This window comes from Moschus berezovskii, chromosome 4, assembly GCF_049115385.1.
Source record: "Moschus berezovskii isolate FMDL1 chromosome 4, NW_MosBer_1.0, whole genome shotgun sequence".
NCBI lineage: Eukaryota > Metazoa > Chordata > Mammalia > Artiodactyla > Moschidae > Moschus > Moschus berezovskii.
This window is the reverse complement of record NC_142463.1, coordinates 72,132,054-72,157,875: the sequence shown is the minus strand read 5'-3', so window position 1 is coordinate 72,157,875 and position 25,822 is coordinate 72,132,054. Positions and strand designations below refer to the sequence as shown.

Below are 25,822 nucleotides of genomic sequence, written 5' to 3'. Positions count from 1 at the left end.
GAAAACAGATGGACAGAGCAGTGTACAAACCAATTTTTATAAAGTGAGAAATAGTTAATTTTTATTAAATAGGACATGTCTATGCAACCAGTACTTGGATCAAGAGAGGGAATATTAGCAGCACCCAGAGTGCCTCTGGGTTCCCCTTCTATCACTGCATACCCCTCAAGATAACCACTGTCTTCACCCTTAACATCATAGATATATTCTGTTTTTGAAGTTTACACATACCCATTTGTGTCTAGTTTCTTTCACTCAACATCACATACTATGACAGTCACACATCTTGTTGAGTGTAGACATAGTTCATTCATCCTTATAGTATTCCATAGTTTTTCTCTCTTCTATTAATGGACATTTGAGTTGTTTCTTCTGGGCTCTTATAAAAAGAAATGCTATAAACATTTTTAAACATGTCGTTTGGTGAATATTGTATATATCTCTGTTGGGTATATAACTAAGGAAGGAATTGCTAGGTCAAACACTCTATGTTAACATAGACGATAATGCCAAACAGGTCTCTAAAATGTTATACAAAGTTCTCTAATTTTAGGTATTCTGGTGGGTGTGAAGGGAGATCACAGTGCAACCTCAACTTGCATTTCTGAGATAAGCTGAGAACCTTTTTGTATGTTTTTTGACTTTTTGAGAAGTAATTGTTTTTGCTTGCAAAATGTCTGTTGAAATATTCTGCTTATTTTCAGTTGGGTTTTTCTGTCTTTTCCTTGCTGATCTGTGAATGTCTTTTATATATCCTATGCAAATCCTTTTTTGGATATGTATGTTGCTATTATCTTTTCTCTGTGGCTTGATTTTTCACTAATGGTGTCTTAGAATAAACAGGAGTTGTTAATATTTAAATTAATTATTTATTTTATTTATTTTTGGTTGCTCCGGGTCTTTGTTGCTGCAGGGGATTTCTCTCATTGCAGCGAGCAGGGGCTACTCTCCAGCTGCAGTGTGGGCTTTTCACTGACTGGCTTCTCTTGTTGTGGAGCAAGGGCTCTATGGCTTATGGGCTTTAGTAGTTGGGCCCCCAGGCTCTAGAACACAGGCTCAAAAGTTGTGGCACAAGGGCTCGGTCCCTCCTGGCATGTGGGATCCTCTGAGGTCGGGGATCCAACCGGTGTCTCCTGCATTAGCAGGTGTATTCTTTACCACTGAGCCACCAGGGAAGCCCAGGAGTTCTTAATTTTAATGTTATCTAATGATCAGGTTTTTTTTTCCCCCTTATGGTTAGTACTGTGAGTGTTTAAGAAGTCTTTGCCTACCTTAAGGTCATGAAAAAAATTGATATTTACTTTGGATACTTTTATTGTTTTATCTTTCACAGTTAGATTTAAAATCCGTCTGGAATTGATTTTTTGGTATAGAATAAGGAAGGAGAAGGAAATGGCAGCCCACTCCAGTATTCTTGCCTGGAGAATCCCATGGGCAGAGGAGCCTGGCAGGCTACCGTTCATGGGATCGGAAGAGTCAGACACGACTTTGCGACTAAACCACCACCACCACCAAGGTAGAGGTCAAGATTCTTTTTTTCTCCATGTGGCTTTTCAGTTGATCAAGCACCATTTACTGAAAAGACCACCCTTTCCCCAGTGCATCACATCAGCATCTTCTATGTAAATCAAATGACCTTATAATGTAGATCTGTTTATGGACTCTATTCTATTTATCCTTGCTGCTGCTGCTGCTAAGTCGCTTCAGTTGCGTCCTACTCTGTGCGACCCCATAGACGGCAGCCCACCAGGCTCCACCGTCCCTGGGATTCTCCAGGCAAGAACACTGGAGTGGGTTGCCATTTCCGTCTCCAATGCATGAAAGTGAAAAGTGAAAGTGAAGTCACTCTGTCGTGTCCGACTCTTCGCGACCCATGGACTGCAGCCTACCAGGCTCCTCCATCCATGAGATTTTCCAGGCAAGAGTACTGGAGTGGGTTGCCATTGCCTTCTCCGTCTATCCTTGTTACCAATTAATATTTCTATAGCTTTATAACAGGTCTTGATAACTGGTAGTCCTCCACTAGGTTCCAATTTTTCACCCTCCCAAGCCATCTAGTACCAGAGTGCAGCTTCCACCTCCCACTTGGCTGTCAATATGTCCAGGTGGGTGTAACTGATTTGCTTGTTCCCAGGGCTTGGTCATTTGTGGTTACCTGGTCTTTATCCCATCAAAACTCCTTAAACAAAGCCAGCCAGGTGTCGGCAGACAAGCAAATCAGATCTGTTGGGTAATTAAATTACGCGGGGAGGGGAGAGGTGGATAAGGTGAGGTTGTCTCCCTTGGAGGGTAGAATGAGGAGGTGGTCGATCTACATACACCTGAGGACTGGCTTCTCAGGAGGTACGAGGAGAGCCAAACTAAAATCCCGGCAGAGGAGGGCTACGCGAGGTCAGCGCATGTAAATGTCGCGGGGGGTTCCGCTAGGCTGTGCGAATAGGCTGGCTGGGGTGGGGCCGAGGAGCCGCAAATCACCAGTTGAGGGCCCGAGTGCGCGTCGCCGGCTCAGAGGCGCGCCTGCCGCTGCCTGGGCCCGGGCGGGGGCCGGGGAGGGAGCCGGAGCGCCAGCCGCCGGGCGCACGGGAGAGGCGCGCCCCGCCGATCATGAGCCGCCCCTGCCCCGGGAACAGCCGTGGCGCGGGGCCGACCGTGCGGCTCCCCTGAGCTCCAGCGCGAGAACCCGGGCGCCGCGCTGGGAGGTGAGTCTCCGCCGCGTGTCCCGCGGGGGTGCGGCTTCTCCCGGGGCGCTTCGGCCTCCCGCTTTCCTTGGAGGACGGACTGAGAAGTTTGTTGGCGAAAGTTAGGCTACGGGGAAAGTAGAGCCAGCGACCCCCTACCGCTCCCCGAGACGAGTTGGCGATTGGGGACTGGAGTGGCTGAACTGGGGACGGGCTTGCGCCCGTAGGGGGCCCCTGAACCGGCTGCGATTCCCCACACGGGGCCTGCGGCGGGGGGCGACGCGCGGCGAGCATCTCTGCTCTTTGCATCTTCCCGGGCGCTGGCTTCTCCGACCCCCTGAGCGTCCAGCCGCGCCTCCCGGTCCCCTCCCTCTCGGCCGCAGAAGCCGGAGCGGGTCGCGGGGTGCGAGGGCCAGGGAGGCGGGGGTAGGCGCTGCTCCGCTGGAAGCCCTGGGCTCGGAGGAGGCGAGTTTCTCCACTAATCTCTTGCAAAGTCTGCAAAGCAAGCGAAGGAGCCCGCCCCGTAACTGTTGACAACAGCTCCCTCCCTCTCTCCCTTTGTTGAAAAAGAATGAATAGTTGGTTGTGTCGCTCCCTCTCCGTCCGAGAAGGGAGGGAAGGGGAGGTGGAGGCAGGGAAAGGAGGGACGGTGGGCGCAACGCAAAGTGGGTTCCGGTCTCAGCCGGTTTTTCCTTACCCTCTAAGGCTGCCTCCACCTTAAAAGTTGGATCAGGTGTAGACAGTCGTGGGAAGTTCAGTGGGCTCCAAAGCAGCTGTCGAGGCGGTGTGTTTCGTGGAGGAACCCAGAGGGTGGTGCCTGGGCTTGGGTGGGGGTGATGGAAAACTCTGGTTTTGGTTTTAACTCGCTTGAAGCAGGGTGAGGAGGTAAAAGATTGTTCTCCTAACCTCGTGTATCTTTCACCTGAAGCCATTAGCTGAGATAGAAAGTAGAGCCGTGCATTCAGCCATGCATTTTAAACCTTGACTCTTTATCTACCAAGGCTACACAGATTTTTCCAAGGAAGACACATTGGCGGAGGGAAGGTCAGTTTGAGAACGGATAATCTCCCTGCTTGTTGCCAAGGAGTGAAGCGAGATCCGGGAGGAAGGGGGAGACCTCGGTTCAGAATGTCACAAGTGGGAAGGGGCTACTCAGTTAATACGGGGGAAGCCACAGGCCAAGCAGTTGTACGTGTGTACAAGGGGACATATGGAATGTAGCTGTAAACAACTTGCCACACTAATGGCTCTCTCACGCCCTGACTCCAACTTTCCCTGAGAAGCCTGACATTTCCAGAATAACTAACAGGAGATCTCAATCTCCTATTCGTATAGAAAGGACTGCTTGTCGAATGGATGCTAATCTTAAGACTTTTATCATGTAGATCCTGTGCTGTGTTGCTTGAAATTCAGTCCATGGAAGAATTATTCATACTTCAATCATTTGGCTAGACTTCATAATCTACTTCAAAATAAAGGGATACTCTTAATTCCTACACCCAAGCAGAACTTCATTCTGAGTGGATAAACCAGCTTTATATGTGTGGTTTGCCATCTCCTTTTCTTATCTGCCTCTGCAGAGAAGATATACAACTACAGATCTGGATTGTAACTTCTCTGTCATGGTCATAATAGGGCAGTGGAGGGGGTTACAGTTCCAGAGTTTAAAATACGACAGAAAGCTCTTAAAGCCCGCATCCCATGACCGTCTGTGAATTTAACTTGAAAATATCTCATTTCATAAGTAAGATTGAAAAGTCCAAACAAATAGACTGCTTATCTCTGCCTCAACTTGCGTGTGATCGTTAGTTTCTTTGAGACTAGGAAGGGAGTCACGCCTGTTGTTCAGAAGCATTTCAGAGCGTAGCTGCTGACCAGGGTCAAGAAGGCAGCACATAGGTTGGGAGTATGTCAGGCTCACTCTCATCTCTACTGAGATTTCAGCTCTTTGAACGTACACGTGGGTCTCATATTTTCCTATCAAGATGTAGAGTCTTTGACCTTTGTGTATATTTCAAGATCTGGCTTTAGACAGAGTCAGGACGCTGTGTCTGATTATCTGCACAGGTGAAGTCAGATGGCCAAAGTCTCACCTGGGCTTTTATTTTAAAGACTGCATGTGGGCTCACTTCATGTGCCGGTGTATCTATGCCCTTGTCATACTTGATTGGATGTTGTTACATCTTTTGTTCTCGGTTTAAACATCTCCCTCTTCATCCTTCCTGGCTGCAGTCTTCCCCAGAAGCAGTGACTTCGTTTGTGAGCTCTCACTGTGATGGGGATGCGATGACAAGCAAGACAGACGTGGTCTCTGCCCTGCTTAGAGGAGAACTGCTATTTTTGGAATGCTTGCTGTATATCAAGGGCTTTCCATACACAATTGCATTTACTTTTCACAACAACTCCATGAAGTAAATGTTGCTAACCCATTTTTACAAATGAGACACTGTCAGGTTGTCACTTGTCCCAGCCACACAGTAAGTCAGTGGCAGAGTAGGGATTTGATCCTGTGAGTGTCTTACTTCAAAGCCTAGGTTCTGAGTCACACCATGTTTGATTTTCAAAAATTAAACAGTACTTAATGGCTAGGAACATCAAGACAGAAACATTCCAAGTGGAGAAAACTTGGGGCCAGAAACTGGAGACTTGAATTTAGTCTCCACCATGCTCTTCCAACCCATGTGTTCCCATCTCAAGACCCTCACATATGCGGAATCCCCTGCCTGGAACTGAAGGGAGTTCAATCTTCTCTTGACTGGTTCCTTCTCTCTTTTCAGGTCTCATGTCATGGTTCCCTCTTCAGAGAGCTCTTCTCAGACCACCCCTTCTTGTTCTTTAGGGCACTGATGACTGGGATATTCCCTAATTTGTTTTTTTATCTGTGTTGATTGGACTTCCCCATGCAGTGTAGGCTCCAGGATAGGAGGAGCTTATCTATTCTATTATGGCCTCAGCTCTAGTACATTGTAAACCCTCAGAGAATATATATTGAGTGAATGAACATTTATTTTCCTTTGCTGGAAAAGGGAAGGGGCTTGATCCTCTGAGATCCCATCTACATATCACGTGCTGAGATTCTGCCTAGTAGTCAGCTGTAGTAGGTGGCTTCTCTGGCAGAATGGAAAGTACATACCTTGAACCTAGATTCCATCACTTCCACCTCTGGATTTCCCCCAGGTTCCTGGAGTCTGGAAAAAATAAAAATAAAAAGTAGGAAACAGAGCAACCCACAGACTGCAAATGAGCTTCTTCCACCTGTAGTTCGCCCTTCCATCCCCCACCCCACTGTAGTTTGTTGTGGTTGTTTGTTTTTATAAAGTGGGGTCTCTGGCCAGGGCCCACCTCCCTCACCATTGGATTGATTCAAATTTTACATTGGACCCAGACTGGAACCTGTCTTTCCCAGTGACTAGTCACGGGACAAGGCTATATTTTAATGGGGAAGAGTCCCAAGTTAGAGGCGGCAGGTTGTTGAGGAGAGCCTGGCCTGTGTATTTCCAATTTATCTGCAGCTGAGAAATTTATCTGTAACACGGGAAACTTCAACTAGGATGATCTTCATCCTCCCATTATTAAACTCTGTTTCACAGCCTTCAGGTCAGCACCCCTTCCTCAGGGAAGCCTTTCCTGGCTGCTAGATTCATCTAGACCCCAGTTCCCACTCTGCGTGCCCGCATAGCCTGGGGACTCAGCAATACATAAGGTCATTACGTACTGTCTGCTTCCTCCATAGGATAGGAACTTCATGAGGACGCCTGTTTGACACCATCCCCAACACCCATACAGTGCCTACCACGTCGGAGGCCCTCATTAGATGTGTGTTGGATAGAAGAATTAGTGAATGCTCCTGTTGACTGACTGTTCCTCTTTGTCATTCTTTTCTGTTACCCAGAGAGTAATCTGAGTGTCAGTTGCTCTGCACCAAAGAGACTCACTTACCTTGTGGTTCTCAAACCCAGCTCCACATTGAACAATATTGCAAGGGTTTTGATAAGACTGATGCCAGGGTCCTATTCACCGAGATTGTGACTTCATTGGTTTGGTTCACGGCTTGGGTGTCAGAATTTTCGAAGCTTCTCCAAGGACTCTTAATGTGCATCCAGGTTGAGAGCCTCTGCTTTTTCAGAACTCATCCCTGGAGTTGGTCCTTATAGGCTTGAAGCAGTCCAGGTGAGAGAGGGCAGGGATATAATTCATGGAATATTGCACGGTTCCTGACAGTTTAAGAGGTACTTTCACATCTGTTATCACATCTGATAATAACAGGCTGCGAGATCTACTTTCTGGTTTAAATACTCCCTTTATGTTGATGACTCTTAAAAATCTGCATTCTGTACTGGCCTCTAATTGAACATACGAGTATCTAGACTGCTAGACAGAACTGTCCTACTGGTACCTCACACTCAACAGCCTCAGTGGTGAGCTGTTACCCTCCGTCCTGAGGGGGTCACCCCTTGTGCTACTCAGTGTTACAGCAAAGCACCATCCTCCCATGGCCGTGGCCTCCTTCCTCCCATACAAGAGGCCTTGACTCTTAGCCCCTCGCTCTGCCCTTTCTTTCCCTTCCCGTGGCCGCTGTCCCAGGTCGGAGTCCTTCATCACTCCTTGCTGGCTTGTTGCTGGTGTCTGACTGACCTCCCCATGGCCCTTCTCTCCCCTCCAGAATCACCAGAGCTTCCTACCCAGGCACAGACTGGACTCCATCCCTCTCTTCCTGAGTTTCCCTGGCACTGACAGTCAAGTTCAAACACCTCGACACACCCGTTAAGACTTTGTGATCTGCTCCTAAGCTGTGCTTCTTCCAGGAAGTGCTTCTCAGCGTCACTCGAGCCGCACTGAACTAAGGTTCCTGAGCCTGTGCGGGTACTTCCCGCCTTTATTCATCTGCTGTTACCACATCTTAGAAGGCTTTCGCTACAGTTTCCAGCCTTGCAAAATCCTTCATCTCCAGTGATGCCCTCTCTGAGATCCTCCTTGAGCCTTTTTATCAAAACTAATTGTTCTTCCCTCCAGCATCTTAAGGGTCCCATTATATTACAGTTGACCCTTGAACAACACAGGTTTGAACTACATTTGTCATTTTGTTGTTTGGTCCTTCAGTTGTGTCTGACTCTTTGCAACCCTGTGGACTGTAGCCCACCAGGCTCCTACTGTCCTTGTGATTTCTCAGGCAAGAATACGGGACTGGGTTGCCATTTCCTTCTCCAGGGTGTCTTCCTGACCCAGGGATCGAACCCAAGTCTCCTGCATTGCAGGTGGATTCTTTAGCCACTGAGCCACCCAGAGTGGGGGTGGGGGTGGCATGCAGAATTGCACAGGTGCACTTATACACAGATGTTTTTCAGTAGTAAATACTACAGTCCATGGTCAATTGAATCTGTAGATGTGGGGGAACTGTGGATACAGAGGGCTGTCTATAAATTACGTGCAGATTAGCCCTGAGTTGTTCAAATGTCAACTGTATGTTCTTTGAGTTCATAGTCAGGGATTGAGGTTTATGCATCTTTGTTTCTCTGAGTATCTTATCTGGAGTGGGCACTTAAATGTTTGTTGAGTTGAAAGTAGGAAAAGCAAGTGTTAACATCCCTCGAGAATACACTGAGGTGTGGATAACTTGCCGAAGGACATTCTGAAGCACTTTGGCTCAGACTTGAAATAGATAGATCTTGGATAAGCAGAGAGGAAACAGGCTGCTGGAGACACTGGAGCCAGTGTAACTCTTTTCTGTCATCCTAGCCTGGAGATAGACGTGATCAACACTGTGGGCCTTTGCATACACAGAAGAGATTCTGTGGGGTGAGGGTGGGGCTTTGGGTCTCCCCACCAGGTTCTTGGGACTGATCCAAGCCTGTCTGTGGAGAAGAAAGGTGCTGATAACTTGGACAGGTGAGAGTTCATAACTGTGAGTGTGTACAGGTGGGGTGAGGGAATCCTAGTTGGCTTACGTCACCTGTGTTCAGGAGAAGGCTGAGGAGTTTAGTTTCTTTTTTAATAATGATGATTAACATGAAACAAGTGCTGACAGTGTGCCAGGTACTGGCCAGACCCGGGAGGGGCCCACACGGGGACTAACAGTCCATTGTCTGCACCCGCTGGGAGCTGGGCCTTCTGTGTGGTCCCAGTTCAGCGTGAAGCAGACGGGCTTCAGAACTACCAGGTCTGGCGGAAAACTGAGGACAGGGTTCAGATTATATGCCTTAAATGAAGGGTCTTCTTCCACCCAGCCCTCCACTGTCTCTCTCTCTCACGTGTGGGAACAGTAGACTGAGTGTGTGTGTGTGTGTGTTGTCACTTGTTTCCTCTGCGTACTCTGCTGACTGCTCTGGTTCCACCTCTTATTCTACCAGATTCTGTTCTCCTTGATTGTCCCCAAGCCTAGTCCCAGGTCCCCAGGTCCTTTATGGAACTGTCTGCAGTGGTGCTAGAGAGTGATGATTTTCACTCAGCACCACTCCCTTTGCATTGGAGAGGGTAGTCTGTGAGGAATGGGGATGGCACGGCTTGAGAACAGACTGGAGTGAAGAGGCGTGTTCCTCACCAGGCTCGGGGAAGGCCAGGGCCTGGGGCTTCGCTGTGCAGCTGTGATCTCTGGATCAGTCTAATACCATGACTAGTGGTACAGATTCTGTAACCTTCTGTCTCCTGGGACTAGCCCTAATTTTTATTCAAGCTTATGTTTCTTCTTCTCTATTTATTCGCCTTTGTTATTTTATTTATTCGGCTATGCTGGGTCTTCATTGTTGCACAGGCTTTTCTCTAGTTGTGGCACCTGGGTTTCTCATGTTGTGGAGCATGGGCTCTAGAGCACAGGCTCAATAGTTGTGGCACACGGGCTTAGTCACTCTCTGGCATGTGGGATCTTCCTGGATCAGGGATCGAACCCATGTCTCCTGCGTTGGCAGGTGGATTCTTTACCACTGAGCCACCAGGGAAGCCCTATATTGGCCTTTAAAATATCTTTAATTTGGCTTAGCTCAAAACCATAGTGGTTATTTAGAGGATAGAGGTGCTAACCCTGCTCAGGGTGAACTCTCTGCTAATGGGGATACCTGGGAACAACTGCTAAGGCTGCTTTCACACACTGTGTTTTTCATTTCTTTCCATGCAACTCTCAACCATTTTTTTTCTCTTTTTTTGCCTTTCCCACTCTTCCCTGACTCCACAGGCATCTATGCACATTGCTTAACCCTGTTGGTGATAGGCGGGTCCCTGACCCCTCGGGGGGACAATTGTACATGCAGCCCCCACCCCATGACTTTCCTCTCCAGCTGAGCCCACTGATGTGTGGAGGAGTGGCCCACCTCCTGAACCCTGACTCTCTTCATTAATGAGCGTACATTGATTTATTCATAAGCACCAGGTCTTCACCAGAAGGAATCTGCCCTGTCTCTCTGGGTAGCACAACTGAGGAGCTGGGTTGAAGGCATTCTAGCAGCTAAGGAATTCCAGCCATCTTCACCTGTTCTTATTGCTTGTAGGGTGGTGGGAATGGATGAGCTCATTATCTTTCCTCAGTATTCTTTTTTGTTAGTCGTGCTTTTCTGTCAGCTTCAGTCATCTGAAGTAATAAACTAGCTCGTGTGTCTCTAAAGTTCTGAGATGTATTTGCCTTATTCCATTGTGGCTCAGTCAGTAAAGAATTGGCCTGCAATGTGAGAGACCCAGGTTCAGTTCCTGGGTCAGGAAGATCCTCTGGAGAAGGGAATGGCAACCCACTCCAGTATTCTTGCCTGGAGAATTCCATGGACAGAGGAGCCTGGCGGGCTACAGTCCACTGGATCGCAAAAAGTTGGACACAGTGAGAGACTCACACACACACACTGGTGGATCTGCTGCCAAACCAGGAGAATTCCTCTATAGGATGAAAAAGGGGGATAAGTAAACTTCCCATCATAGTGAATTTCACAAGTGATGCTTATCCATCAGTTCAGTTCAGTCATTCAGTCGTGTCCAACTCTTTGCGACCCCATGAATCACAGCACGCCAGGCCTCCCTGTCCATCACCAACTCCCAGAGTTCACTTTAACTCATGTCCATCGAGTCGGTGATGCCATCCAGCGATCTCATTCTCTGTCGTCCCCGTCTCCTCCCGTCCCCAATCCCTCCCAGCATCAGACTCTTTTCCAGTGAGTCAACTCGTCGCATGAGGTGGCCAAAGTATTGCAGTTTCAGCTTTAGCATCAGTCCTCCAATGAACACCCAGGACTGATCTCCTTTAGAATGGACTGGTTGGATCTCCTTGCAGTCCAAGGGATTCTCCAGCACCACAGTTCAAAAGCATCAATTCTTCGGTGCTCAGCTTTCTTCACAGTCCAACTCTCACATCCATACATGACCACGGGAAAAACCATAGCCTTGACTAGACGGACCTTTGTTGGCAAAGTAATGTCTCTGCTTTTTAATATGCTATCTAGGTTGGTCTTATATGCAGAGTACATCATGAGGAACACTGGGCTGGAAGAAGCACAAGCTGGAATCAAGATTGCCGGGAGAAATATCAATAACCTCAGATATGCAGATGACACCACCCTTATGGCAGAAAGTGAAAAGGAACTCAAAGGCCTCTTGATGAAAGTAAAAGAGGAGAGTGAAAAGGTTGGCTTGAAGCTCAACATTCAGAAAACGAAGATCATGGCATCTGGTCCCATCACTTCATGGGAAATAGATGGGGAAACAGTGGAAACCATGTCAGACTTTATTTTTTGGGGCTCCAAAATCACTGCAGATGCTGATTGCAGCCATGAAATTAAAAGATGCTTATTCCTTGGAAGGAAAGTTATGACCAGCCTAGATAGCATATTAAAAAGCCAAGACATTACCTTGCCAACCAAGGTCCGTCTAGTCAAGGCTATGGTTTTTCCCGTGGTCATGTATGGATGTGAGAGTTGGACTGTGAAGAAAGCTGATCGCCGAAGAATTGATGCTTTTGAACTGTGGTGCTGGAGAAGGCTCTTGAGAGTCCCTTGGACTGCAAGGAGATCCAACCAGTCCATTCTAAAGGAGATCAATCCTGGGTGTTCATTGGAAGGACTTATGCTAAAGCTGAAACTGCGATACTTTGGCCACCTCATGCGACGAGTTGACTCACTGGAAAAGACTCTGATGCTGGGAGCGATTGGGGGTAGGAGGAGACGGGGATGACAGAGAATGAGGTGGCTGGATGGCATCACCGACTCGATGGACATGAGTTTAAGTGAACTCCGGGAGTTGGTGATGGACAGGGAGGCCTGGCGTGCTGTGGTTCATGGGGTCGCTAAGAGTCAGACACGACTGAGTGACTGAACTGAACTGAACTGAGGTTGGTCATAACTTTCCTTCCAAGGAGTAAGTGTCTTTTAATTTCATGGCTGCAATCAGCATCCGCAGTGATTTTGGAGCCCCAAAAAATAAAGCCTGACACTGTTTCCACTGTTTCCCCATCTATTTCCCATGAAGTGATGGGACCAGATGCCATGATCTTTGTTTTCTGAATATTGAGCTTCAAGCCAACCTTTCACTCTCCTCTTTCACTTTCATCAAGAGGCTTTTGAGTTCCTCTTCACTTTCTGCCATAAGGGTGGTGTCATCTGCATATCTGAGGTTATTGATATTTCTTTTGTTACATGATCTATTTCCATTTCCTTTTGTAAGGAGGAAGTCAGTTCTCATAGTTTTCTTAGATTTATGGCTTCACTCTCTTCTTCCCTCCTTAGACTTGAGAATCATGGCTGCGGGAAAGTTTGCAAGTCTTCCCAGAAACATGCCGGTGAATCACCAGTTCCCCCTCGCCTCGTCCATGGACCTTCTGAGCAGCAAGTCCCCTCTCGTTGAGCGTCGTGCAGATGCCTATCAAGACGTGTCTATACATGGCACCCTTCCCCGGAAGAAGAAAGGCCCTCCTCCCATCAGGTCCTGTGATAACTTCAGTCATGTGGGGACCCTCCCTCATTCCAGATCCCCACGGCAGCACTCACCTCTGAGCCAGGACGTCATCCAGGAGCAGCCCCTGCAAGACTGGAAAGGCGAAGCCTTCACCTTCAGGTAGCTTCTTTAATTTCACAAATGAAAATGATTTGTTTTGAAGGGCTTTAGAAAACATATCAAACATGCACAAAGTAGAACAGATAGTTTAATTAACTCCCGTGGACCTATTATCTAGCTTCAACAGTTATCAACTCGTGGTTGGCTACTTTGTCTGTACCCCACCCACTTTCCTGCCTCTGGTATTGTTTTCAGGCAAAGCTTTATTGTGCTCTCTTATAATTTTGAAGCAAATCTCAGACTTCGTTTTATCTGTGAATATTTTGGTACATGTCTTTCAAAGACAAGGACTCTTATTTTAAAAAACATATAGCCACAGCATAAAAAACTGAAACATCTAAAAAAAGAACCATTTCTTAACATCATCCAATTTGGATGATATTAAGAGTATTTAAAGGTCAGCTTCCTGTATCGTTAAGTCCCTCAGAAGGAACCACGGCATTTTTTTTTTTTGCATCAGATTATGAACTGCATCCATCCATTTCTATAGAGATGCCAGGATTTCTATAATTGGGATGTCTATAATTGTATAGGCGTCCCCATTTTCCAGAGCATGCCTATGAAAACCTTCCATAAGCTGAGATGGTGAGAAGAAGTAGTTACCCTTGGACACATCATACTAATGGATGCATAAAATAAATGGAGATAAAGCACAGATGCTCATGGACAGCTCCGGGCCAGGGTGACTTGATGCTGAGATGCTGCACGTAGTTCTGGAGGGAACTTGGTGGTGCTACTCCTGCTGCTCTGAGTGTGTACCACCTTTGCAACAGCTTCCTGAAAGCAGACACTGAACGCTATTTTTGCATTTCACCTTTTTCCACAAAAGCAAAATTCCTGTTTAGACTTCTGTTAGTGAAATCAAGTACTAATGCAGGTTGTTTTGTAAAAGCGAAGTGGTGTTGAGCACACTTTCAAAAAGCGGGGATACCTGTGTTTAGTTGTCAACAAGCTGAAGTAAAATTTTGTTTGGTTTTGGGTCCATCGTCAAGTCAGCTTCAGAATACTTTAGAACAGGAATTGATTTCTTCTTCTGTCTACCAGGGACCTGGGTAAATAAGACTCATAGTCGTAAAGGCTTTTTCTCTGGGTCTGAAATGGGCCTAGTTGTGACCCTGCTGGTGGAGCTGGTTTAGAACCACTGCACCCCTTTTTCTGTTGAGCAAGGCCTGTGATGCTGTTGGGTAAGCAGTCGGATGGTTTCTTCTGCTGTATCTCCTGACATCTCTATGTCTGTCCAGCCCTGTAGCAAGGAAAGCCGCTTTGGTTCTAGCTCATTTAATTGTTCAATACCTGTATATTGAACACCTGTGTTAGTTAGAATATGTTGATTTTGTAAGCACTATTGCTTCACCAGGAAAATTCATCCCATATCCTCTAAGTATCTTAACTGAAGGGCTGGTCTGACATAGTCAACATTTTAGCTATCAAATCATTGCCCTTTTACAGGTTGGGGAAATATCTACCCTGACAGGGTAGCAGTGGAACATGAGAAGTGGTGTCCTCCCAGAGCAAACATTGTAGTGAAGGATCCAGATAATAAATACAAGTAAATAAACAAGACAATGGCAGATTATAGTCAGTGATATAGAGGAAATAGTAATATGCTGGAGATTTACTGGGGTTATATTTTTTTATAGAGTGGACGGTCTCTGAGGAGAAGAGTCAGTGGAAGACTGTCCAGACTTAGGAAGAACAAGTGCAAGGAACCAGGGGTGGGAACATGTTAGAAAAACCCAAAACAAGCTAGGGTGACCTGTGGCTGGAGTGTGGCACGTTGAGAGACAAACAGTACACATGCTGGGAAAGGACTCGGCAGGCCAGAGTTCAGAAAGAGTTGTATAATTGCAGTATTACAGGAGAAGATAAGTGGAAGCCCAGATAGTCTCTGGAGAAAGCACCGGAGTTTTCAGTGTTTCTGACATCAGACCACACAGTTTCCCAGGGTGTTCTGGGCATCAGATGGTTCTGCTCTGCGGAGTCTAGGTGGGTGGCCTGCTGATGACAGGTTCACATGGAAGTGCACGCCTGTGCGCAGTAATGTTGCTATCGCATCATGGGCACCTGATGCACTGCGATGCAGAAGCAGGGCCATCACTGCCCTGTCTTAGGGAGGCTATGAGGCAGCAAAGGAAAACAACTTCCAGCTAGCCAGAATTAAGCCCAGGCTGCACTACATGGAGTCAGAACCCGCTATTACCTGGCTTCCTGTGGCCACGTTTTCTTTATTTATTAAGTTAAACTCTATATTGAGCTAGATATCCATGGGCTACCACATGGAGATGGTTCACAAAGTCCAGACTAGGTGTCTACTCTTACCAGGGGGATCTCCCAGGGGCTGGGGGTAGTAATGGAGTCACCCTTGGTAGCTTGAGGAAGTTCTCAATAAACTCCTGAGGCCCAGGCTGTCAACCTGCGAGCAGTTCAAAGCTTTATAACTTGAAAACTAACTTGGACATAGATCAGATCTCAGATCTTATCGGAGGTGGACACAAGTCATGAGTTTAAAGTCCAGGCTGTGGAAGACTTAACAAGTACTGCTGGTTTAGATTTGTTTCTGATTCAGAATTACGTTCATCCAAATTCACATTTTTTTCCCTTAACTTAAAATACCTTATTGTTAAAGGTCAGCACAGGGAGAAACAAATGCACATCCTTCAAAATTATGCTGAGTGTCAAAGGATCTAAAGTCTACTTCCCCCACTTTGCAGCCTTATTGTTAATGTATTTTGTTTATGTGACACATCTTAAAAATATCCTGAGTTGTTCTCAGTTTTGAGGACTTCAAAGCACCTCATATTCTTTTTTTTTTCCCCCTAAATCTTTTTAAGTGCGTGCTGTGATTCATGGGGTCGGAAAGAGTCGGACACGACTGAGCGACTGAACTGACTGACTGACTGAATAAGATTTTGAGCTGCCTCAGTTACTTTTTGGAACAAGTCAGAGTGTCAACAAGTAACATTTTGTGAAAGTGAAAAGCTGGGGACAGGCTGTTTGAGAACCTGAGCCTCTAGAGTGGGAAGTGTGACTAAGGTGCTGGACAGAATTACCTCTAGAGAGAAACAGCATTCCTATTCCTGACTCAGCTCTGACAGTCTGACAGAGCTGTGAGACCCACCACCCTGGTTCACTCACCACTGGAAGCTGGGAGCCGTGTGTGTTTTAGAGTTTTGAATCCCTGACTCTAGGGACCTAAGACTAGTTAGGTCTACCTCTAACAAGATTATTGGCTTCTTTTGTTTTTTTGCCTGTTTCAGATAAACTGTTTGGGCCTTATTTCTTTTCAGAGTGAATTCAGGGGTTAACTTCAGCTAAGAGTAGCTGAAGTTCAACTCGCCCAGATGTCAAGCCTGTAGGCCCTTCCATTCCATCGCACTGGGGTTGGCATGACAATGGTGGGGCCATCTTGGGGAGTGCACCCCCCCAACTCCTCATGTGGGCCCGCCTATACTCAGAGGGAAGTGCTCCAGACAGCACCTCCTTGTCTTGTGAAATATACTAAGTTGCAAGTTTGCCATTTTTCCAACAAATTTGTTTACTTTATTAATCACTAAAAAGTCACCTTTATGTTGAATATTTATAGTAAAGATCAACCCTGTGGAAGGCCCCAGGCAAAGCAGAGGAAGTCTTCCTTTTGACCTCACAATTTGCATTAATAAGCTATCATATAAACAAGTGTCATATTCACATGGATTATTATTCCCTTACATTTTATAGCTATAAAATATCTTCCTGTTCATAAGTTATCTTGTTTGAACATCATAACCCTGTGTGACTGCAGATTTCATCGTTAGCAGCAGCATCAGGTTGTCATCAATACAGCTGAGTAAATGGTTCAGGGATTGAATGGTTGAGGCACCTAAGATTAGACCCTCATGTGTGACTGAGCTAGGATTAGGACTCAGAAACTATCATAGGGCCTTCCCCAGACACTGTGCTCTGTAGCCTTGCAAGAAGGCTGGCTCTGCTGTGGGCATCCTCTGAGTTATCTTCTCACATGAACGCTTCAATCCCCAGGGTCTGACTGCAGCGTCTCAGACACCCCCCATGAGGTGGCTAGAGCCTTGGCCGCCAAGAGCAGGCAGAAGGCAGGCCTGAAAGGGGAACTGGTCTCCTCGTTCCGAGACCCGTATCTCTTGGCTCTGTTGTTGTCTTGGCTGCCCTTGGATATACTTGTGGTTTGAAAAGTAGCCAAAGTGAGGAGCCCAACGCTCTTAAACCTGCTGCTTGGTGTCATAGAAGGAGCCTTTGTTCTGCAGGCTGAGCAAGCTTCTCTGAGCAGTCTGCAGATGGGATTTCCTCTTGACATTAGCGTTGTTTGGCTGGTGTCCCTTGGGTTCGTCTGTATTCAAGGATGAATTTTTACTTCAATCTAGGACCTTCCTTGGGCTAAGAGGAGACCGGTTTCTGTTATGAGAGGTCTGCATTGCCGGGATAGGTGAAGGGTCAGCACTTGGAGTCCACTGTCGGTCCTCTTCCTGCCTGTGGGTTCGTGGAGGCACACATTCCTGGGAACAGCTGCTAAGAGCGTAATTCCTTCTACCCGCTGTGCTGTGGGACATGTGGCTGGACAATGCGGTGTTTCATTAATCTGCATGAGTGGAGCTGACTGACTAGTCACAAGTGTTTTAACTGATGGGGGCCAGAAAGTCTGCAGAATTATTCCAAGTTAAAATCCCATATCCTTTCCCAGGCAGTTAAGTAACCTTCTGTGTCATAGTGTCAGCTCTTCAAATTTGAAGCTGAAGTGTTAAGACACAGGCTCTGTGCAGAAGACCCTTCTCCAAACACTAATTCTGGGCAATGTCAGTGTTCTCATCTGAAAAGTTGTTTCCACAGCCGACAAGTTCTGCTCCCCAAGACATGCAAATAGAGTAGTCTTTAGCACAGTGTTAATCAGAAGGGCTACTATGTGAAGGTCCACACGCAAACGTCTGCACAATTTATACACGGGCGTGTCTGCTGTCGACCGATTGGAAGCTCTTTGGGCACAGAGAAAAAGTTGGGTTTAGATTTGAAAAAAGGCTATTTAATATGAATAAATTCTTTTTAGTAGAAGGTACATTTGTTGAGTTAGCAGAGTGTCAATGGCTTAACAGCCATGAATGTCTCCAGAAAGTAGTAACCCCTGCATTGAATTTTTATTTTTAAAATTTGAAGTTAAGTTTTACGAACAGTTTGAAATGCCCGTTGGTGTTTAAGTGCAGCTGTTGCGGATGGGTTAGTAAATTCCAAGCAATGGTGCACATCCAGGCCCTGGTGGCCCCTGGTGTGCTGAGGCCAGGAGCAGCTGGGTCAGAGGTGAGCTCAGCCCCTGCTGGGCATCTGGTACCAACCCAGGGTTGGGAGAGCCCAGAGAATGGGGAATGCCTGCAGGCCCACCAGCTGCCTGACAGTAGTCCTAAATCTTCTACCCACAGGGATGGTTTCAGCCTAAAGGCTGGGATCTGTGCATTCTCAGCTGTTCTGGGGGAAAACTGAAGTACTTTTTTTTTTAACTGATTGCAAACCACAACCAAGAAAATGATCAGACTTACACAAAACCGTCCTTGTTAAGTAGAGCTGTTCAACATCTTCTTTCCTCCCCCAGCCCCCCAACAAATCTGCTTTAAATTCCTGTTCATTCAGGCCTCCTGCATGTTATTTGCGCAAAAGTCAGGTTTGTCAGTCTTCTCTGAGTCAGAAACTATGAGTTTTTCACACCCCTCAGTATAGGTGGAAGCACGCTGCAGACAGAAGATGCTCTGCAGTTACAAATGACTCATGTTCTTATCACATGTGGATTGGGGAGCCATCCTAGCCAGGCCAGGAGGCGGGACCTGGAGAAGTTGCTTTTGTTGTTTAGGAGATACCTTCATGGGGACTGGACTGGAGCCTCAGGAGTGATAAGCCCTCCGGCCACCTCCAGCCTCGACCACCCTGCTGTTCACAGCTTTGTTATGCTGTCACCACCCAGTCTGTCTCTAAGAGACTAGCAGCAGGATTGCCTGCAGAATTTCAAGCTTTCTCTCCGCCAAGGCCCCAGACACAGGCACTGAGGGTGTTCCTGTTTTTGGATTGTGCTGTTATTTACAAATTATAGAAGTCTGAGAAACCTTCCACGTTGACCCAGCCTTTATGTCTGTGGTTCCAGAATCACTTGCAAACGTAGCCAGGGGTGGACAGAGAGAACGTGAGTCATGTAATCCAGGAGGTCACAGTTTATCCTCTGCTAGGTGTGTGGACTAGGACAGGTTCTGAACTATAAACTGAGGGTGAGCATAATGCCCCTGAGGGGTGCCGTGAAGATTCACTGGTCACCAAACGTGCAATTTCCACTGAATGTCATGGCTCTGACTTTCACTCTTAAGCCTGGTACTGCCTTCTGGGAGTCTGGGTAGAACAGGTCATGTCCTTGCTCTCACTTTCACCTGATCATAGCAGTTTATTCTTCTCCTGCCAACTCTGCTGGGTGACGCCTGACCCTGAAGGCCACTGGTCATTTTCCTGGAATGTTGATGTAGCTGTGGATATCAAAGAAAGCAGCTAGTGACCTTGGAGTTGATTCCAGCAAACAGCCTGGGTGGCTTTGTGACCTTGTGTAAGTTGCTTCATCTTTCTGACCTCCACGTCCTCAAAGGGTGGCTTGGGGTCAAATACAACCCCATGTGAAGGCACCTAGCCCAGGACCTGGCATGGAGCAGGGGCTTAGATGTTGGTTTCCGCCCTTCCTTCCTCCTGGAAGGCCAAAGGCCAGAACTTGGAGGCTACTAATCCTTGTATGTAACCTGAGATCACGTTCAATGCCTGCGGGTTTCCGTGGGAGAAAGTTTCCCCTGTGTTGACAGTCTGGCCGGAATCGCTCTATCTGGGTCTTCTCTAAGCGGCCCTGCAGCAGTGCATCTTGGCCACCACTCAAGCTTACAGGTCTGACAACCCCATGCACGTGGAAAATCAGCACACCAGTGTACTGAGACATAGAGTCTGTCCTTGGTGAACTGGCTAAGCCCTTGCCTGCTTGTCCCTGTACTTAATGCCAGTGTCTTCACTGTTTCTTCTTTGCTGAGTATTTATTGAGTTTATTTAGTGTCAGGTATTGTGCTGAGTTCCTCCCAGGTGGCTCAGTGGTGAAGGATCCGACTGCCAATGCAGGAGATGTGGGTTTGATCCCTGAGTCGGGAAGATCCCCTGGAGCAGGAAACAGCAACCCACTCCAGTATTCTTGCCTGGAGAATCCCATGGACAGAGAAGCCTGGCAGGCTTCAGTCCATGGGGCCACAGAGAGTCGGACACGACTGAGAGACTGAGCATGCACATTGTGCTGGGCACCGGGTCCCCAGTGGAGCATAAGGTATAGATGTGGGCCTTATCCTTGGGGAGTGCCCAGTTTAGGGCACTAAATTGAATGAGGAGGTACAAGGAAGGTCATATCAGAGAGCCCTGAGTTCCTTAAACTGGGGGGAGAGAAGGCTTCTCTGCAGGAGGGAACATTTGAAGATTTAATATAAAAACACAATGTAAACTTCTTCGTTAGTATTTTATGTTACGATGTATTAAAATGATAATATTTTTCAAATATAAAGTTAAAACATTATTAAAATTGAGTTCACCTCTTTCTTTTCAATGGACTACTAGGAAAGTTTACATGTTTTTCACATTTCTGTTAGTTCCGGTCTAGACCTCACTAAGGAGTTTCGATTTTCTCCGCAGGTCAGAGGGACGCCTTTAAAGGGGAGAAGGCAATGGCAAGCCACTCCAGTACTCTTGCCTAGAAAATCCCATGGATGGAGGAGCCTGGTGGGGCTGCAGTCCGTGGGGTCACTAGGGGTCGGACACGACTGAGCAACTTCACTTTCACTTTCACACATTGGAGAAGGAAATGGCAACCCACTCCAGTGTTCTTGCCTGGAGAATCCCAGGGATGGGGGAGCCCGGTGGGCTTCCGTCTATGGGGTCACACAGAGTCGGACACGACTGAAGTGACTTAGCAGCAGCAGCAGCAAGCTAGGGAATAGCATGATCTGGGCTCATTTGGTAGAAGACTCAGTGAAGTGATTGAAGGGGGAATAGGAATTGGAGGGAGGGCAGGAGGCAGTTGCAGAAATTCAGAAAGCAGAGGGGGGGTCTGATCTGGGAGGGTAGTAGGGGAGATGAAAGTGGGTGGATTCAAGATCTATTTTGTAGGTAGAATCTACCGAAATTACTGAGGGTTAGATAGAGAGGGATGAGGGAGTAGGACAGTCAAGCATGGCTGGGGAGCTGGGTGGGGGAGCGGGGCCATTTACAGCCACAGGGAAGGGTGGAGAGGAGCAGGGCTTTATGTGGTGATCGGGCTGCTTTTTCCTGGGAGGAGGAGGAGGTGATGGTTCGATTGCAGAGAATCGAGACTTCTGTTCTGCATGTGCTGAGTCTGAGATGTATGCGTGTCTACTGGAGGTGTTAACCAACCAGTTGGTGTTGGGAGCCTGGAGCTATGGAGTGAGGTCTGGGCTAAAAGTTATAAAGTTAGGAGTCTGCATACAAATGATATTAAAGCCAGAAATGGATGCCATTAGCTAGGGAGAGAGCTGTGCAGAGCATAAAGGGAAGGGCCCCTAGGGCCCAGCCAGGAGGAACCCGAGCACAGACCATTCTGGGGAGTCAGCATAGGAGGCTGAGTGTTCAGTGGGGGAACGGAGAAATGAGGCAGGAACCACACATGATTGGTGTTCAAAGGAAGGTGGGGATGAGAGACAAAATTCAACAGGAAAAGATCTAATCTTTTAAGTACGTAATAAAACAAAGCACATTTTTTCATTACTTGATTCTTTTTATAAAACTTTTTTGATTTGATTAAAGCAGACGTGCCCCCGGGGCCGCCCTCCCTGTGGGCCTGTGTCAGCAGTGTGGTGATTATGCCTGCAGTTGGTTCCTTCCCTGGCGGTTCTATGCATCCCCCAACAGCTCCGTGGACAGAGGGTACATATCTCACTGTGGTTGGTGTTCAGATTTTTGCCTGAGGGGTAAGGGCTGTTTTTCTAAGGTGCCTGCCCTGGAAAAGGGGCCTGGGGTGCATGTTCCTATATATGTTTGGCTGAGTGAAGTCTTTCCTTTTATTTTCTTAAAACTGTAGCACTTTGGGGCTTCCCTGACAGCTCAGTTCATAAAGAATCTGTCTGCAATGCAGGAGACCCTGGTTCAATTCCTGGGTTGCGAAGATCCGCTGGAGAAGGAAAAGGCTACCCACTCCAGTATTCTGGCCTAGAGAATTCCATGGACTGTATAGTCCATGGGGTCACAAGGAGTCGGGGACAGAATAAAAGTAGTACTTTTATTCTCTGAGTTAGTTGAGAAGAAACCTTTACAAACATACTCCTTTAGCAGTGAGTGGGGAATGGTTGGGGGCAGGGTGGATGGGGCCGGCAGGAGTGGAGGAAGGGCAGATAGACACCCGCCAAACAAAGCATCTGCTTTTATCAAAAGTGCTGTGTTTGGGCTTAGCCAGCCCGAAGCCTGATGATTCACTGATGCCAGACCTTCTGTGCCTGCCAAGAGACATACTGGCCTTGATAGGGTTTTTCTTGTTGTTACTCTATTCAGTTTGACTGACTGATGCCAAGTTAAGATTTCAACAGTGGCTTTTAACTTAATGCTGTCCTGGAGTTCTGCTGAACACAAGTTGACCCATGACCACATCAGGTCTTTTCAGCCTGGACCACTTGGTATTAACCTTGGATTCCTGTAGAGACTCACCATAGTGTGATATGTAGGATATTTAAATGGTGCTGTTTTAACATGATTAGGGAATCTGCCTGAGGAGGTGGTTTAATTGCCATTCTTTCAGTGTATGTCATGAACACATTCATCAGGCATGGCTGTATTTTCAGATGAGATAGAAACTGACTCATAGGAGCAGGATTTGGCTGCTGAAGTGAAAGAAGCAGGAGTTTGAGAAGCAGCTGGGCCTTAGGATCTCTGGTCACCAGGACAGTCTACCCTGGGCTGTAGGAAGAAAGATTCCCCACGGTGAGGCAAATGACAAAGAGAGTCTCACGGTCTGAGGCTCTGAAAGGGAAGTGCAATTCAGGACAACTGACAACAACATGCTGACCAGAGTTTGAAGGAGGAACAGGTATGTTGTGACCATCCAGCGAGCACTCGTGTTTAAGGATGTGTAGCAAGGACTGTCTCCAGCCTGGACTGACCCATGTACAGGATCCCCCGACTGTAGCATGATGAGCCAGGGCTGATCTGATAAATTCATTCGCGAGTACACTGAGTATTTGTGTGCTGGAGATTCAAAGACAGGCCAGGGCTTTTGTCCAGTTGAGGAGCTCATGGCCCTAGGAGAAGGGGATGCAGGTTTTTTGAACCATCTGAGCTCACCTGCACCTGTTCTCTCGCTTTGCTGCTGACCTGCCTTTCCATCCACACTTTTGCCCTGCATGTCACTCCACTAGCTCAATAAGCAATTCTACTTTTCGTGACCTCTGACTCTAACATCTTTCCAGGTATCATGTTACTTTTTCTCCTTGACCAGGTGATTGCAGGTTGTGCTTTCTAGGTAACCTTCCCTCAGAGCCTGCCTTCACTGTGCCACCACTTGCTCTGGGCTGTTCTGGGCTTGGACCCAGAATTAGGAAGGGTCGGGTCATGCAGCCGAGGCCCGTTTCAGAGGGTGACTGGACTGTGGAAAGAACTCAAGTGCAAAGTGAGCAGAGGATTGTAAGGAATGCTATGGGTAACAAAAAGGGCTTTCAGAAATTATGTTTGGAATAATAAAACCAAATAGAGGGGGATGTGAGAGAAACCAAACTGCTGAGCTTCTGTTCAGCTTGCGTTTTTTTCTTTTTTTGGTCGAGGAAATGACTTCTCTGATTGGAAAGGGTAGGATAGAAGTGAAGGAGGATAGTGGATGAGGCCATGACAAGAGGCTCTAATGCCACCAAATAAGCTGAAGCCCCAAGGCCCGAGAGGAAAGGCTGAGACCACCAGACCAGTGCACAGCATTGGGGAAATGCTGGCATCACCAGGCGTGACAGGAGGGGTGAAGACAGATAAGGATTTTAATTTCCAAAACGGAACTAGGGAGATCAAATTAATCTGTAAAATGGTAAGATTGACATCCATCTCAGGAAATATCCTAAAAAGGATTATTAGAACAATGATTTTCGAATACTTGGGGAAGGAAGCAACTACCAGTAGTAATTAGCAGGGCTTTGCCAAAAAGCAGGTCAGACTAGTTTCACTTTCCTTCCTGGGGTTACTTTGTTGGTAGATTAGAGGACTGTTGAGAAGGTGTATATTCAGATGTCAGTCATCAGTGATATCCTTAGGATGAAAGTGATTGCAGGCCAGATGATGGTACAGGTAACACACTCTAGGCTGTGTCCTTAGCCCATTTCTAGCCAACTTTAAAATATCTTTTAGACAGTGATACTGACATAAACATCATGTTGGTGGATGTTATGAATATTGGGGGAATAACTAATATGTCAAAGAGGTAGAAGTAAGATCCAAAAAAGATCTTGGAATTTTGAAACAGACCAAACCTAACTAGAAGGAGTGTGTGTGTGTGTGTGTGTGTGTGTGTGTGTGTGTGTGTGAAAGAGGTAGAAGTAAGATCCAAACCAACTAGAAGGAGTGTGTGTGTGTGTGTGTGTGTGTGTGTGTGTGTGTGTGAAAGAGGTAGAAGTAAGATCCAAACCAACTAGAAGGAGTGTGTGTGTGTGTGTGTGTGTGTGTGTGTGTGTGTGTGTGTGAAAGAGGTAGAAGTAAGATCCAAACCAACTAGAAGGAGTGTGTGTGTGTGTGTGTGTGTGTGTGTGTGTGAAAGAGGTAGAAGTAAGATCCAAACCAACTAGAAGGAGTGTGTGTGTGTGTGTGTGTGTGTGTGTGTGTGTGTGTGTGTGTGAAAGAGGTAGAAGTAAGATCCAAACCAACTAGAAGGAGTGTGTGTGTGTGTGTGTGTGTGTGTGTGTGAAAGAGGTAGAAGTAAGATCCAAACCAAACCTAACTAGAAGGAGTGTGTGTGTGTGTGCGCGCGCGCATAGTCACTCAGTCGTGTCCAACTCTTTGCGACCCTTTAGACTGGTGAGCCATCGGGGAAGCCCAACTAGAAGGACTCAGGAGAGACAAAGACTTTTACTAAGTCCAAAAAACAAAATAAATGTATAGCGTTTGGCTTAATAGCCACATGTGAAAAAATATTCCAGGATTCAGGTAATTGCAACCCTAGAATGAGTCAGCAGTGTTCTATGGTTGTCAAAGATGCTAATGTGATTTTAGGAGCATTAATTGAAGTTTAATAACTGGACCAAGGGAAGTGGTTACACTTGGCTGCCTAGCTCCCATCTGGTGAATTGTTTTCTCTAAACAGCAGAAATAGAAGATGACTTCCTCCACTACAGAGCAGTGAGCGTCTGTCTAGATCACACTTCTACTCTGAAGCAGAGCCGTTTAATCATCAAGGCGTACCCCTAAGGTTCTTTGTATGAGTGAAAAGGAACTCCTCATGTCATGGGTTAACCCTGGGAGGAGAATATAAAATAAGCACCAACCTTAATCCTGTCAACTACTGGTGAGCCAGCTTTAACAAATGAAATCAAGAAGTGTGTCTTGAGATGTGGGAGAGTAAATCTCATATTTATTTTGCAAAGGGATGAAACAAAATACATTGTCTGAAATGCACATCTAGGAGTGTTATAGTTCTCTGTTTTTAAAGCTATATCCCTTTGTAAAACACAATCATATACATATTTTATAATTAATTTCATAATTAGCTTTTATGGGTGATTTTTCTTTTTCCCTTTGGCTTCTTTTTTTTAAAGATTTAAGTATAATTGACTTACAATGTTAACAGATTACATCCTTCTTTTAATTAGCAAAGACAGTGCATATAATATGCCCCTGCGTAGCATGAGAAAGTAACTTAAAAAAATTTTTTTTTAAATTTTTTAAATTTATTTTTATTTTTAATTGGAAGATAATTACAGTGTTGTTTTGGTTTCTGCCATACAACAACATGAATCAGCCCTTGAACCTCCCTCCTACCCCTCTAGGTTGTCACAGGGCACCAGGTTGACCTCACTATGTCATACAGCAAATTTCCACTAGCTATCTGTTTTTCATGGGGCTTCCCAGGTGGCTCAGTGGTAAAGAATCTG

The 25,822-nt window shown here is 46.6% G+C and overlaps 1 protein-coding gene across 3 annotated transcripts in view; it reads left to right on the top strand.

Moving 5' to 3' along the window:
• Positions 1-25,822, top strand: part of BCAR3 (BCAR3 adaptor protein, NSP family member) — a 235,242-nt gene that overhangs the window by 99,694 nt on the left and 109,726 nt on the right. For 2 of the 3 annotated variants that reach the window (XM_055402228.2, XM_055402227.2), the window contains exon 2: positions 12,371-12,698. In XM_055402228.2, the coding sequence (XP_055258203.1) occupies positions 12,382-12,698 (317 nt within the window). In that variant the 5' untranslated portion in view covers positions 12,371-12,381. Of the gene's footprint in view, positions 1-2,510; positions 2,700-12,370; positions 12,699-25,822 lie in introns of those variants that run through there. The other variant, XM_055402226.2, reaches the window with a different exon arrangement.